General features: G+C 35.2%; 1 protein-coding gene across 1 annotated transcript in view; it reads right to left on the reverse strand.

Moving 5' to 3' along the window:
- The window catches only part of LOC144254863 (uncharacterized), a 43749-nt gene that overhangs the window by 14092 nt on the left and 13244 nt on the right, over window positions 1-16413 (reverse strand). Inside the window, exons 5-6 of the mRNA XM_077798557.1 lie at window positions 15524-15603; window positions 9646-9725 (exon numbers count right to left, since the gene is read on the reverse strand). Of these exons, the coding sequence (XP_077654683.1) occupies window positions 9646-9725; window positions 15524-15603 (160 nt within the window). The remainder of the gene's footprint in view (window positions 1-9645; window positions 9726-15523; window positions 15604-16413) is intronic.

A 16413-nucleotide genomic window follows, 5' to 3' on the forward strand; every position in this document is an offset into this window, starting at 1 on the left:
ACAAAGGAAATAATTAAAAATGAGAAGTGAGTCAACAGAATGAAAAAAAAAAAACTCTTCATTGGATAACAACAAATAATCAATCAATAAATGAGCAAAACAACTAAACAGAAACTTGTCAAAAGAAGAAACTTAATTGACCAAAAAATATATGAAAAAACGTTGAATATCTTTTGAAGGCAGGGAAATGCAAGTAAAAACTACATTAAGAATTCTTCTCACTCCAGTCAGGAGGATATTGAATACATATATTAACAAATGATGGTGAGGTTTGGGAAAATGGTACACTTGTACATTTTTTTTGGTAAGACTGCATACTAGTACAACCACTCTGAAGAGCAGGAAGGAAATTCCTCAGAAAAACTAAGGATGGAACTACCAAATGACCCAGCTACTCTATTCCTCAGTATTTTTCCAAATGATCTTAAATTGGCATACTAATAATGATAGAGGTATTTCAGTGTTTATAGCAGCAAAATTCAAAATAATAAACTATGGAATTAACCAGGTGCCTGTAAATAGATAAATGGGTTAATATACACATATATGCATATAGATATAGATAGATAGAGATAATAGATATAGATATAGATAGATATATTAGAGAGATAGATAGATTAGATATATTTGATAGATTAGATAGATCGATAGATAGATGGATAGATAGAGTTCTTCTCAGCCACAACACAGAAAGAAATTATGGCATTTGCTGGTAAATTTGGGAAATGGAGAATATTATGCTAAGTGAAGTAAGCCAAACTCAGAATCATAAAGGTCAGATGTTTTCTTTCATATGCATAAGCTAGAAGAAAATAAAGAAAAAATGGCAGGAATGATAGAATAACATAAAGATAATGCAAAGATTAGTAATGTAGAAGGAGATCTATAGAATGAGAGGATGAGTAAGCAGAGGCAATGAAAAATGATTTTAAGAAAATTATGTCATGTATTATCTAAATATACCACAGGGAATTTTATATTAATGCAAAAGGACCAGTGAAATATGAATAGTTGAGTGATAGGAAGTCTAGTGGAGTAGAGGAAGGAGAATGGGGAAGAGAGGGAAGGTAGGAGGGAAAAGAGGTGAATCATAAACTGAAATCAAATTCCATTTATGCATGAGTTTGTTGCAATGAACCCAGCAAATATGTATAGCTAGAAAGCTCTAATAAAAATAAAAATATATTCTAATTGTTATATATTAATTGTGGTTACTTTGTTTATATGTTTAGTGCACAGTATGCTTATTCTCTTGGTTTGTGTTTGCTAAAACTTTTTATAAACTAGACATTTATAAAACCCTGATATTTTTCAGTATTAATAATACCTCCATTTAATTGTAATTGCCAAAATGTGAGAGAAAATATGATGCTTTTCTGTAAGTGACTGAATAAACAAACTGTGTGTGTGTAGTACTTGCAGAAAAAAAAGAGTCAGATGTTAAAAAAAATCAGTTAGTGCTGGGGTTGTGGCTCAGTGGTAGAGTGCTTATGTAGCATATGTGAGGCACTGGGTTTGATCCTCAATACCACATAAAAAAAGTAAAAAAAAATAAAGTAAAAAATGTTTCTATTAAAAAAGTCAATTGTTTTAATCCTAGGATATAATACTGAACACGATCTCATGTAAAATAAAAATAATATGCCATGCTGCAATAAGAAATATATTCTTTTGAAAAATATTAGTGGCACAGTGCTACAAAAGAATATGATTTTTAAAACATGATTAAAGTTCTTTTGTATGGACCAAGAATAAATACTTTATGTTATTTTGGAAATAAAGATAAGCTATATAAAAATTGTTTTTCATTGAATTAATGTATAAAAATATTTAAAAATTTGTTTTTTTGAAAATAACTATAATTTAGGTCCACCAAAATGAGACAAACAATTGGTTAGTCTTAATATGTAAAGACTTTCTTATGTTTGTTTGTTTTAGAAACACCTTTCATTCTCAAAATGCTACTGTTTTGTGGTAATTGTATTGTTGTCAGAGTAATAATTGTTTTAGATTTACTCTATTAGTTCTTTTTATTCACCATCAACTCTTGAGGAATATTTGGAATTCAAATAATTGGATGTCTAACATACGTTTGGTGTTGGAGGTTCAGAAAATTTTAGGGCTGAGAAAAATTAAAAATAATGTTACCAGAATTTCATATTTTATTGTTGAGGGTGTGCCACAGTCTGGCTGGGCATAAAATCACGAGCCACTCACAGCTTTGTAGATTCAAACAGCAATTCTTTATTCCCAAACTCACACCGGCCCTCTACAAACACGTTCTGGGGAAAATTCACGTTCTGGGCAAAATCCACATACTCCACCAGGCAATAATCAGCAGGATACGCCGTATTCCCAGCTGGGTACACCTTAAACCTGGAACCGCCCTAAACCCAAGGAGCAGGATACTCCCTAAAACCTGATCCACCCTAAACCGGGATCCACCCTGGTCCTTGAGCAAGGTCACCTTACTCAAGCATACATGCAATGTCACTGCAAATGTCCAAGGTAAGTCCATTTCCATGAGTCCTTCCTCTAAGCAACATGGGGTACGCTGGCAAGGAAATTGTCATACCTACTTGGCTAATGGCTCTCAGCAAGGGTGTTTATTCTAAATGCCTAAAACATGAGAGCTACATGTTTAATCCAAAAATATACGGCTCATCATCAGTACAGAGGGATTGGAATTCAGGTCCCCATGAGTCAGCTCAGCCTTCTTTTCAGCACACCCATTGTGGCATGCGTCAGCTGCTAGCAAAACTCAGGTAGTCCCATAAATTATGGCCAGTTCCAGCTAAAATGATTTATGGTTTCTCTTATGCTCTCTTGTTGGTTTTAATTTATAGATTTATGAGGTCACATTATGTTTCTACCCATTTATTTCTTCTTATAAATTTTCTCATGTATTGACCAATAAAGCATAATTGAGCAAAAATAATCAGTGCATAGTTTGAGTTAAATTTATAAAATTATCACTTGCATCAAGTAAAGGTTATCATTACCAAAGTACCTTCCCTCATGTTCCCTTCTAATTAGTATCTCCTTCATCCTGAAGTAACAACTATTCTGACATCAGTTGATAGATTTATTTTTATGACTTGGCAGCTTTTATGAATGGAGTCATACTGTCTGTATTCTTTTAGTCTGGTTTCATTTTCTTGTCAAATGTAGCTGTAAATTCTTTTCAGTGCTATAGTGTATCTGAATATATCACAAGGTCTTTATCCATTTTACTGTTGATGGACAGCTAACTTATTTCCAGATTATGACTTTTATAAGTAGTGCTACCATGCACACTTGTGCTAAGGGGAAAAAATGTAAAAGCTAAGGGTAGCTACTTCTGCTTTGAAACTTCAATATGAGCACAGGAAAAAATATTTCCTAAAAAGATTCTCCTGCCTCTATGTGAATCTGCTGAATGATGCCACCCAGAATGAGATACTTTCTGCTTCTTCAACAGTATACTGTGCTGAGACATTTTACATAACTATGTGGGCACAGGTCACAACATTATCCTATGAAGAAAATGTTTCTCCCAAGTTCTGAACATGAACCTCAATGAGCTTAACACATTTCTACTATGTGAGTGCATCATTTCACCACTAGAGGGCAAAAATGATTTGGTCAGATCTGAAGTCAAATGATTAATAATGGTGAGGCAGAAAGAAGAAGCCAGAGAGTAAAATGGAAGAGCATATGGAGCAAAGTCAACATCCATAAACTTCAACTTTCCTGGGTTCAACTTTTTTCCTCTTTCTTTTTCTCTCGCTTCCTAAACTTGGGAGAAGTAAGATTACCTTTCTTCCCACCTTAGGCCAAAGTTAGGTGTGTGAACACACACCACAGGAATGAAATAATTCAGACTGCAGGGTTGGTTCTAGAAGATCTAAGAAACAGCTATCTTCTCAAGTCTACAAGTGAATTATGACCACTCAAAAGGCACAGCTGGAATGTAGCCTTTAAACCACCTCTTTATTTTTTAAATTAATTTTATTTTTTAAAAATACATGACAGCAGAATGTATTACAATTCTTATTACACATATAGAGCACAATTTTACATATCTTTGTATAAAGTATGTTTATGCCAATTCATGTCTTTATACATGTACTTGTTTTTTGCATTACAATTCTTATTCCACATATATACCACAATTTTTCATATCTCTGTTTGTATTATAAAGTAGGTTGATACCGAATTCGTATCTTCATACATGTACTTTGGATAATGATGTCCATCACTTTCCACCATCCTTGCTAATCCCCTGCTCTTCCTTTACTCTCCCTTCCCTCTTCCCTATATAGAATTCATCTATTTGTCCCATGTTCCCCCTCCTTATCCCATTATGAGTCAGCCTCCTTATATCAGAGAAAATATTTTTATTTGGGTTTGGCTAAATTCACTTAGCATTATCTTCTCCAACTGCCAGACATTTACCTGCAAATGCTATGATTTTATTCTCTTTTATTGCTGAGTAAAATTCCATTGTGTATATATGCCACATTTTTTTTATCCATTCATCCACTGAAGGGCATATGGGTTGGCTCCACAGTTTAGCTAATGTGAATTGTGCTGCTGTAAACATTGATGTGGCTGTGTCCTTGTAGTGTAATGTCTTTTGGGTATCAATTGAGGAGAGGGGTAGCTGGGTCAAATGGTGTTTGTATTCCCAGATTTCCAAGGAACCTCCAAACTGCTTTCCATATTGGCTGCACCAATTTGCAATTCCATCCACAATGTATGAGTGTATCTTTTCCCCCACATCCTCGCCAACACTTTTTTAAAAATATTTTTCATAATAGCTACCATTCTGACTGGAGTGAGATGATATCTTAAGAGTAAACCACCTCTTTAAAAGTCTTCTGTTCAATTTGACAGAATTACATCCTGGGATAATAGTCCTGTGTTTCTACTTTGCTAGCAAAGCAATACACCTCCCCCACTTTTCTCCAGAATACTTGTCCTTTGATATGAATTGTCATCAGGAATAAAGTCTGAGCTTTGGGTGACACCATGGTGTTTACTGAAATGAAGTCACTGGTGGGCAAGGCTATGGGATGTCATAACTCTTTTTTCTCTTCTCCTCTTTTTTTGTCTATGCACTTTCTCCTCTCATAAACTTAACCAAGTTAATAAAATGGAGATTTTTTTCCTTTGGGGGAGAAGAAAATTGTGAAACCAAGTTGCATTTATACTGTTTATAATAAATCTCTACTAGAGAAGAATATTTGGCTGACAGTCATGTTCTCCTGCCTAAGTATGACCAAGTCCATTAAGAATTCAAAATAAAATCTAAAAAGCAAAGAAGAGCTTAGTAGGAGCAACCTGTTTTTCACATATCATTCTGCCAAATGACAAATTGGAAAGGAGACTCTAGAGGATATCCTGTGTTCCTTATGTCGTTTTGCTGCTTTTAAGAACTAAGAAGCAAGTTCATGGTTAGCTAACTTCAGGGTTAGCCAAGACTCCCTCATGCTTTGGTTTAATCGTCCTTGCATAATTTTAAATACACATCATATCTACAGCACAGCAATTAATGGATAGCCTAAGTTCTTACCATTTCAAACTAATTTATATATATGAAAAGTTTAAATAAACTAAAAGGAATAAGGGAACTATTTTACCTTTATTTATTTTTATATGGTGCTAAGAATTAAACACAGTGCTTCACGCATGCTAGGCAAGCACTCTAACAGTGATCTCCAACCCCAGCCCTGGGAAATTTTAAATGATGTGCGGCCAGTGAATTTCTTCTTGCCATCAGCCTGAGAGGAAAGTCTACAAAGGCCAATTTCACTGATCTACAACAGAACATATTTCAAATATCCAGCACTTTTTGGCCCTAGAGTCCTTCTGGGTTTTAAGAAGTGTGCCTCACTGAATCCCATTACTGGCCCCCCAAAAAAAAAAAAAGAGGTAATTTCTTCAATCCCACTCCAGCAAATGCAATAGGAAAGTTCAGAAACTTAATGAAGAAAATACTTTTAAATGGAAGAAAGCAGAAACATCTTCAGAAATGATTGAGACCTATGATGTTAGACTATGATGTCAACATTTTGAAAATTAGAACGCAGAATTTTTTGGAACAAAAATGTTATTCAAGATAAGCTTAAACTAGAGGGGGAAAAGTACCTTTAAAACTTATTTTTCATAAAATTTTATGTCAAAAGCTACGAATGACTTTTTTCCAAGACACTTGGACTTCTTTTCAGGTGTGAACTCTAATCTACAGACAGGGAACTTCTCAGACTCTTTCAGTTCTGGTATTCTGCTTTATTTGGGTAGCCCTACACATTTCAAAATGTGAAAAAATAAGAATATTTAATTTACAACACATACATTCAAGACCACATTCATGTATGTATAATATTTATTCATCCTATTGGATGTCAAATATTTCTAGAGGCTGTTCACAGTTCTTGGATATGTCCGCAAGTGCCTCTAGAACATGCTGCATTGAAAGAACACAGCATTGCATGCATGATGTTCCTTCTCTAATGGCATAATCTGAGTCCACACATGAGGAAATATCATGTGATTCTAAACTAAAGGAAAATCTACAGAGGTACTGAAGTACACCATTCAAAAACATATGTGCCATGAAGAGCCCAGAAAGACTAAAGAAATATCCCAGATTAAAGGAGGTGAAAGAAACAGGACCAATAATGGATTCTGAAATTTTCCAAGACTGAATTTTATTTTGGTTATAAATAACATTGCTGAAATAATTGGCAAATTCTGAATCATATTTGTAGATTAGATATTTATAATGAACCATTTTTAAAATTTTAGTCTTTACACTGTATGTAAGATAACTCCTTGCTTTTAGGAATACAAATATTCAGCAATTAAAAACAACGTGCCTGCAACTTACAAATGGTTCAGAAAAAAGAAACTTTGTAATGTTTAAATGCAACAATTTACATAGTTTGGATACATAGAAATCAATAAAAACTGTTATGCACTTGCACTTCAAATTTTGTTATAGATGCAAAGAAGTAGTCTCATGTTTTGAGAATTTTACACAAGAATAATACAAACATATTTTCTTCAATAAAGTTTTTAAAATATTATGGCGATAGTCTGAAATATGCAATACTATCTTTCATATCTATTGTTCTTTAAAAATCTCTTTGGAATCCTTGTGATGCTTCCACAAATAGATCTTGTCTTGGATTTTTAGTAAATCTTATGGAAGAAACTCCAATTAGTCTAGATTCGAATTCTGTAGCAAATGGAGAGAAAAAGGATTATATTTTTTTAACCTCAAAGGTTTCATAAACATCAATCAGTAAACAAAAAGTTAAAAAATTTTCATTGTTCATAAAATGAATTTTTTTTACATGTGTACGACCACAATACAAAGTTACTATGAAACAGTTTGCCCCTAGTTTTGTATAGAATTGTCACTGTGAATGAGTATCAGGGTTTCAGATTTTCCATCCCTCTTCATGAATATAACAATCATGCTCCAATAAGTTGCCAGGAAACTGCTCGGAGACATGGAATCTTGCCCACCTTTAGACCACTGACTACAGGAATCCATCAGGTGGTATGAATTACATATTAGTCCCTAGGCTCCATGAACCAGAGTGTGTGTCAGGAAGTTTTCACATTAGATAGACCCACATGTCTGAGTACATTAACAAGTAATGATGGTGATATTCTCCTTGAAATTGCTAAGTTCTCTCAGCATTCTCTGAGTGTGGTGGGGGCCAAAGGAGCAGAGGAGCTCAGCTTATTCATGCAAATAACTGGTTAGGACTTTTGGAGCTAGAACAAATAAAGTGTTGAATAATATTTGTTTCCAAAAACCCCCAAAGTTATGTGTGAGTAAAATTAGAAATCCTGGACAGAAATATATTATTTTCTACTCTGTTAACATTAGGAAATCTCAAGCTTTTGCTGTTATTATTCATGATATATTTGTCTGATATTTGTATGGGTGCTCTACATTATTTCATTTTTCTCTATTTATTTATGAGAGTTTTATTCCATTCATTCATTTTTTGTTGTTATCCAGAGACAACTTTTATTCTCATTTTAAATCTTTTCATTTCTCATTTTTATTACATTTGCCTCTTCTCCTATTCTGACTCTGCTTACTCTCACCACTTTCACTCTACTTACTTTTTTGAAATATGTTCCAATAATTATATTATAACCAGGACATAATTTTTTTGCAGGTAAAACTCATTATTTCCTACTCTATCTTTTCATTTTGTGATGTTCTAGAAATCATTTAAAACATATATTTTATGTACAGTGGATACATATTTTGGTTTATTCTCTCCTGACAGGAGCCAATGTGAACTTGGTGTGAAGCAAATTGACTTAGAAGCCACTGACTTCTTACAAAGCTGTGTCAGGTTCAGCACTGCACTGGAGATGGGTGGACCAGCTGGAGCCACACAGCTACACAGCCTTTCAGAGTTGGATATGGCCTGTCAAAATGCCAATCAACTTCATTGCTGCAAGAACCCTAACACACCAAAAAGCAATATTCCTCCTGCTAAAAACGTATCTCTGTCTTTGATCTACTCTCCCTTAAATAAACAACTTGATCCTTTTTCTAGTTGTTCAGTTCCAGCTTCTACTGGGATTGGGGAACATTTCAGGAGCTCTGCTTTCCTTTACAAACTTAATTTCTGGCTCTGTCTCTTATTTCTTTACTAATTATTTGAGACTTTCTTTTTTCCCAGGTGGCTTACATCTTCTGAGCAGGAAACTACCCTGGCAAGGTGATGTGGCTCTGTGATACTCTCCCCTTACAGAGATACTTGTGAGTGAAAGTAACATGTTAAACATGCTCATTTTTCAGATGTATTTCTCACCTATAAACCCTGTCCAGGAAACATCCCAAAGAGAAACTTGCACACTACAAGTACCCAGGAGACACTATGGAACAGAAATCCATTCAAATGCATGGAAATCTACCATCTACTAACACAGACAACATGAGAACAGAGGAAAAATACACCTCTCAAAACTCATGATTTCTCAATAATTGCATCCAATGACTTAGGTCTAACAACAACTAGATACTAAGAAAAAAATATGTTAAATAAGTAAATGGATTTCTTGAAGGGAAATGACATAAAATCAATAGAAATTGCACATATATTAACAGAAAAGTACCCATCCTGAATCATTTTCCATTAACAGGCAGTTCTGTGTCTCATTTGAGTCTGGTATCTTCTTTAGTAAAGACACAGGAATCCATGGAGAAAAACATCTTTAACATTGTCATGGGTGACAGCTAATGTGAAATTAAGCCTTTGGGAATGAAGCTATTTTTACATGAATGTGTTCAGCGGTCATTGCATTTATGCATGTTCCTAGTTTCAACTGATATGATATTCTCCAATTTATCATTCACCATTTAAGGCTTTCACATAGATGAAAATGCGAACATTATTGGAAAATATTAGTGCAATTGCTTGCATAAAGTTTATCTGGCATCCACCTTGATTGCTAAAGGTATTTTGATATTGAGGACCAGTTAACTTCTCTGTACTTAAATATTTAATTACTATGTTTGGATTTTCAAAGAGTATTGTAGTAGGTCATTTCAATTGGCCTAGTTTAATGTCTAGAAGCAAGAAAAAGAAATGACCAGGAATTTAAATTGACACATATGCCTACCTTTTGCTGGCTATGTGCAGTATCATCCATATCATGAAGCCTCTTCTGTTCTGTGCCAGATGATCCGCCCACATGTGACTCTGCTGACAAATATACAGATAAACTACTTAAAAATTCATGTGAAAGACACATTATACAAATAAAAAGGAAGAGTACTAATAATTATATAATTTTATTTGTCCAGTTATATTTTTAAGTGAAGTTCTATTATAGGAGAATATATGTCATATGTGAAATTTTTATTGCTGCTTGTGTGTGGGCTTATGTATTTTAACCCAAAACATTTATCCTTGGCAAATACTATAATGCTTGTATTTATAATGCTCAGATTCCAAGTCTTTATATTGGGAGAGAGGGTGTCTGTAAAGTCCATGGTTTGCTGGAAAACCTGCAGGGGTTTGCCTCAGCCTCTGAAGTACCTGCAATTATGGATGTATGCCTCTGAACACCATGCATACTGACATCATTGAAGCATTATTTTTCTGGTCCAATACCTCAGAAAACTACTTAGGGAGACAATAGGTATTCACCATGTGCAATGCCTATAATAACTCACAAATTGATCCATTCAACTTGAATAAAGTTTTACAGGAAAAAAAATTAAATTTCCATGTAAACAAAAGTCATCACACTGTTTACACTTTGCTCAATTGTCATGTTACTCATATTTCCTTGCTAAATTCTATGTTACCTTCCTCACATTCCCATCCCTTTAGCTTTTCCAAAGGAACCCACAGAAGTGGGAGCTTGTCTCCTTACATTTTACATTTTATGTGTGGCTCTTTGACACACCTTGCAGCCTGTCAATGTGACAGATTTATCTTAGAAATATCTTCTCTTCTCCTTAGTCTTTGGGTCCCTCCCATATCTCAAGAGACATGCTCAGAATGAAAAGCAAGATTTGTGCTTGCACTTGATCTGGATGTGTCTTGAAATGTAGGAACTGATAGTGTTTCTTGCATATTTCTCAAAAGGATATCCAATGCACAGCTCCAAATCATTTTTTCTACAGATCAGGATCATTTGAATCACCATAGACTATAATGAACATATAGAAGCTACGACCTGCTGAGTCAGAACAAGATTTTGAACATGGTCACCAAAAGATGATTCCTAACAGTTGCAGAGTGTCAGTGTGAAATTTGTCAGCTTTTAATTCCTCTAGGTTAATTTAAATGTAGCTCTGGATTCTTCCCTCAAAATAAAGTTTAGAAGAATCTTTTAGCTTTCCAAAGTTAATTTTAGATACCTGTGGGTTTGGAAAATGCCCAGTAATAATTCCAAATCCTTTCAACTAAACCATTTGCTGTTTCTGCCCTAAAATTTTGCCCTAGTGAGTAGCAACATGTTGCATGTCATTAACTTGTACACCTGCCTAATCATTTAGGGTAAGTGAACTTAGCTCTGTGGGAGCAGGTCTTCATCGCTCAATTCATTCCCACCTGTGAGTAAGTCAGGAAGGATGGAAAAGTTGTACCCTCTCCATCATTCAACATTAAAACTGGAAACTCACAAATTCTTCTCACACTTTAAAAACCCTGTTCTTTTTCCTTCTTACATGTTGTTGGATTTCCTACCCTCTCCTGAGTACCACTGGTTCTTTTTTACTTTTACTCTTTTTGACTTTTATTCTTTTTGACGATGTGTACTCACTACCTTCATCAGTCTTTATTCCCTCTTTTTTAGGCCTTTTCCTTATTTAAATTTAGCTGTGATAAAAGCATGTCTCAAATGCAACTCACTGTTCAGTACCTTTATCTATACATCCAATTTAACCTGTGGCTGAAACCTACTGAGAGACTCCACTTCTTACATTTTTTTCTTAAACTTTACTACTTATTTAATATGCACATGTCTTGCACAATTAGTATATACCAGTGCTCATATTTCTTGGATATATTCTTTCCAATGTATTTAGTATTCTATGTGGTTCTTACCTTTTCTAAGTTCACTTATTCCCTTTTGTGTGCTTGCATTGATCTCAACAGATTCAGAAGCAGCACACATCTCCTGAAGTTGCTCAGAATCACTCTGGTAATGACAAAAATGAGTTACATATAGATATTATCATCACTCTTTGCACATCGCCATCCAATTGTGCTGTCTTTGGAATTGGAGATTAGATTATTACATTTAGTGAAATAATATTTCCTTATAAGTTTCGATCTTATGAAGCCCAGATGAAGGTGAGCTCTTCTCTTCATCTAGCTACCCATGGGGCAAAACCGGGAAAAAAGGAAAGAGGAAATGTGTTCTCTGACAACAAGCACTAATATACATATATTCAAAGCATCTCACATCAGTGCTTAACTAGCAATGTGTGTATTCCCCAACAAAACTCTTTTGATGTTATACAGTTTGACATTTTAAACATAGGAGGGTTAAATTTTTTTAAAATATTTTTTTTGCTTGTGGTTGAACACGATTCATTTATAATATAATCTTACACATCCAGACTGAAAAATTAAGATTTCCACACTGAAAAGCAATATGTAGAATCATCCGGATTCTAGGAATATAACTGTCATATGACCCAGTTTTTCCACTCCTTGATTTGAACGCCAATGTACCAAAACCAGCATGTACATGTAACTTTTTAATGTCAATGTTTTAGCATTGTTATCACAATTATAAAGTTATGGAACTAACTCTAATATCCATCAAGGGGAAAATGTATATAAAAAAGATACCTGTCACTGATTTTGAGCAGATTAGTTATTTATAAATCCCAATATTTTATGTGAATTCAGTGCCCTAAATGTTCTAACATAAAAGTTGCAACAGCAAATCTCCTTAATTATACAAAGGAAAATACTTTAGTGAAAAATAGGAAGCTAATGTATAATCCTCTCAATTCAAATGCCACATTTTCAGCAAACAAGGTAGTTGAATTTTCTCAGAGATATCAACCAGAATTCAAAATACTGCCAAATTGCGTAGGCAGAATGGCACTGCAAGATTTCAGAAAAAAACCTTCAATCTTATTTTAACTTTTATAAGATGGAACTCTTTCATAAACTGTGGTTATTGAGGCACCCACACAAGTATTAAGGTAGGTGTAAAAGAGAACTGAGACAGATCTGATGGCTCTGGGAAGCTAGACTTTGGTCCTGTGGTCTGCCTAAGGATGAAGAGTTCTTGGCACTTTCATTGAATGATGTTGTTTGAAGCTTTGTGAAAGAAAGTGCCAAGGTTATTTCTGGTAGAAAAATTGTCCTCCTACAGAACAACACACATGTGCAGACACACATGAGCAGATAGGGTCAAGCCACTCAGCTGGCTTGAGTTCTTGTCTATGTTATCACCATGCTGATACTTGTAGACACCCTTCTGGGTATTACAATAAAATCCTGAGAGCAGACAACTTTGACAAGGGTCCCCTTGTAGTAATTCTGTGGGTGAGATCAGAAACCACTGCTTGTCTTGAACTTCCCAGATTCATAGCCAACTCTCCGCCCAGAATGGTGGAGGTTCACCCTCATTATATGTTTTCAGGATAGTGATAGTCAGGAATGGGCTGAAAATTCTCATCAGCAATACATGTGTAATGCTTGTTGGACAGTTACTTGAGTAGAAGTCCACAGAGCACTGCATCTTTAAATAAGTATTTAGAATAATGATAGTGAAGGAGAGTGTGTTTTGAGAATTTAAGTGACAGAAGAATCCAGCAGTGCTGGGGCATTGTTAGGTGCAATGATATTTTCCTTCAGTTTCCAAAAGATTCTGCAAGCAGACTATGACTGCCATGCTCCAATAGGTTGCCAGGAAACTAATCAGAGACATGGAATCTTGCTCATCTCTAGACCACTGGCTACAGGAATCAATCAGGTGGTCTGCATTACATACTAGTCCCTAGGCTCCATGAACCAGAGTGTTTGTCAGGAAGTTCCCAAATTAGATAGACCCACTTGTCTGAGTCATGAACAAGTACTGAGGATGAGGGTTTTCTTGAAATTGCTAAATTTCCTCAGTATTCTCTGAGTGTGGTGGGAGACAAAGGAGCAGAGGGGCTCAGCTTATTCATGCAAATATCAGGTTAGGCCTTTTGCAGCTAGAGCAAATAAAGATAGTGTTGGATAATATTTGATTCCCAGAAACTCCCAAAGTTATGTGTGGCTAGATTTAGAAATCCTGGACAGAAATATCTTTTTTCCTACTGTGTTAACATTAGGGAGTCTCAAACTCTTGCCGTTATTGTTCATTATTTTTTGGCCTGCTATTTGTATTTGTTTTCCATGTTATTTCATTTTTCTCTCTTTTTTTTAAAATGAGAGTTTCATTCTAGTTGCGGGGGGGGGGGTTGGTATCCAGAGACAAATTTTATTCTCACTTTAAATCCTTTCATTTCTAATTTTTATTGCCCTTTCTCCTCTTCTCCTATTCTGTCTCTCTTTAGTCCCACCACTTTCACTCTACTTCCTATTAAAAATATATTCCAATAATTGTATTTTAACCAAGGCAGGTGTTTTTGGAGGTCAACCTTGTTATTTCCTACTCCATTTCTTCATTTATTGCTGTTCTAGAGATAATTTAAAACATAGATTGTATGTACAGTGAATACATGTTTTTCTTTGTGCTGTGATGGTTGTTGGAGTTTACTCTCTCCTGACAGGAACCAGCCATGCACTTTACGAGAATCAAATAGACATAAAATCCATTGGGTAGGAAAAGTCTGGTATCTGGGAATTTCCATCAGCAATCTTGCTGGTTTGAGAGACTGGCCCCAACCTGTGACTTCTTACACAGTTCCATCAGGTTCAGGACTGCACTGGAGATGGGTTGACCAGGTGAGGCTACACAGCCACACAGCCAGAGTTGGGTGTGGCCACTATGCTAATCAACCTCTTTGCTGCAAGACACTTACCACACCAAAAAAATAACATTCCTCCTGTTTCCAGGTGTGGTGGTGTATGCCTGTAATTCCAGTGACACAGAAGGCTGAGCAGGAGGATTATGAATGCAAAGCCAGTCTCAGCAAAGAGTAAGGTGCTCAGCAACTCAGACTCTGTCTCTAAATCAAATACAAAATAGGGTGGGGGGATGTGGCTTAGTGGTCTTGCAGCCCTGAGTTCAATCCCTAGTACACACACACACACACACACACACACACACACACACACACACACACACTTTTCCTCTTTCTGAAAACTTATCCCTGCCTTTGATACACTCTCCCTTAAATGAAGAACTGGAGACATTTTCTAGTTGCTCAGCTGCAGCTCCACTGAAATTGGGGATCCATTTAAGAGCTCTGCTTCACCTTTCAAACTTAGTTTCTAGCTCTGGCTCTTATTTCTTTACTAGTTATTTCAGACCTTCTTTTTCTCAGATGGCTTACATCTTATGAGTAGGGTGATGGTGGCCCCGTGATACTCTCCCCTTACAGTGATACTTGTGAGTGAAAGTAGCCTATAAAATATGCTCATTTTCAGCTCTGATACTCAGATGTAAATACTGCCCAGGAAACATCCCAAAGAGAAACTTGCACACTACAAGTACCCACATGAGTCTATGGAATAGAAATCCTTTCAAGTACATGGAAATGAACCACCTACTAACACATACAACAGGAGAACAGAGGAAAAGACCTTCAAAATTTCATGATTTCCCCAAAATTGCATCCAAAGAATTAGGTCTAACCACAACTAAATAGATAAGGTAAATATAATTCATAGTTGCATTGATTTCTTTAATTTTTTTTTAGTTATAGCTGACCAGTTAACTTCTCTGTACTTAAATATTTAATTACTATGTTTGGATTCCCAAAGAGTATTGTAGTAGGTTATTTCAATTGGCCTAGTTTAATGTCTGGAAGCAAAAAAAAAAAAAAAAGAAAGAAAAGAAATGACCAGGAATTTAAATTGACACATGTGCCTACCTTTTGCTGGCGATGTGCAGTATCATCAATATCATGAAAACTCTTCTGTTCTGCCTCGGATGATCTGTCCAAATGTGGCTCTGTTGACAAATTTACAGATAAACTTAAACTTCTTAAAAATTCATGTGAAAGACAAATTATCCAAATAAAAAGGAAGAGTATGAATAATCTTATAATTTTATTTTCCCAGTTATATTTTTATTGAAGTTTTACTTTAGGAGAATGTATGTCGTATGTGAAATTTTTATTGCTGGTGTGTGGGCCTGTGTATTTTACCCCAAAACATGTGTATCCTTGGCAAATACTATAATGCTGACTTCAGATCCCAAGTCTGTATATTGGGAGACAGAGTGTCTGTAAAGTCCAAGGTTTACTGGAAACCCTGCAGGGGCCTGCCTCAGCCTCTCAAATACCTGCAATTATGGATGTGTGCTTCTGAACCCCATTTATACTGACATCATTGAAGAGTAATTTTACTGGTCCAATACCTCAGAAAACCACTGGGGGAGACACTAGGTATTCACCATGTATGATGCCTATAATAACTCACAACTTGATCCATTCAACTTGAATAAAAATTTCATAGAAAAAAATTAAATTTCCATGTAAACCAAAATCATCACACTGTTCACTCTTTGCTCAATTATTAAAATTTTAAAAATCCTTTGTACTTAATTTTGTCCCAGATAAATGATCACATTTACACCTTAATAAAATGAATTCCATATTGTTTTTCTTTTTAATTTCCCTTTCTTTTCATATTTTTTCTATTAAAATTGCCTCTGTCATGCAAAACGTCCATGATTATACCTCTTATTCCTGACATAAACTGTTTTTGCTTTTCCTTGGGACTACTTTAGACATATTACAACTTTGGTATGGGGTAATAA

This window comes from Urocitellus parryii, chromosome 1 (assembly GCF_045843805.1).
Source record: "Urocitellus parryii isolate mUroPar1 chromosome 1, mUroPar1.hap1, whole genome shotgun sequence".
Taxonomy (NCBI): Eukaryota; Metazoa; Chordata; class Mammalia; order Rodentia; family Sciuridae; genus Urocitellus; species Urocitellus parryii.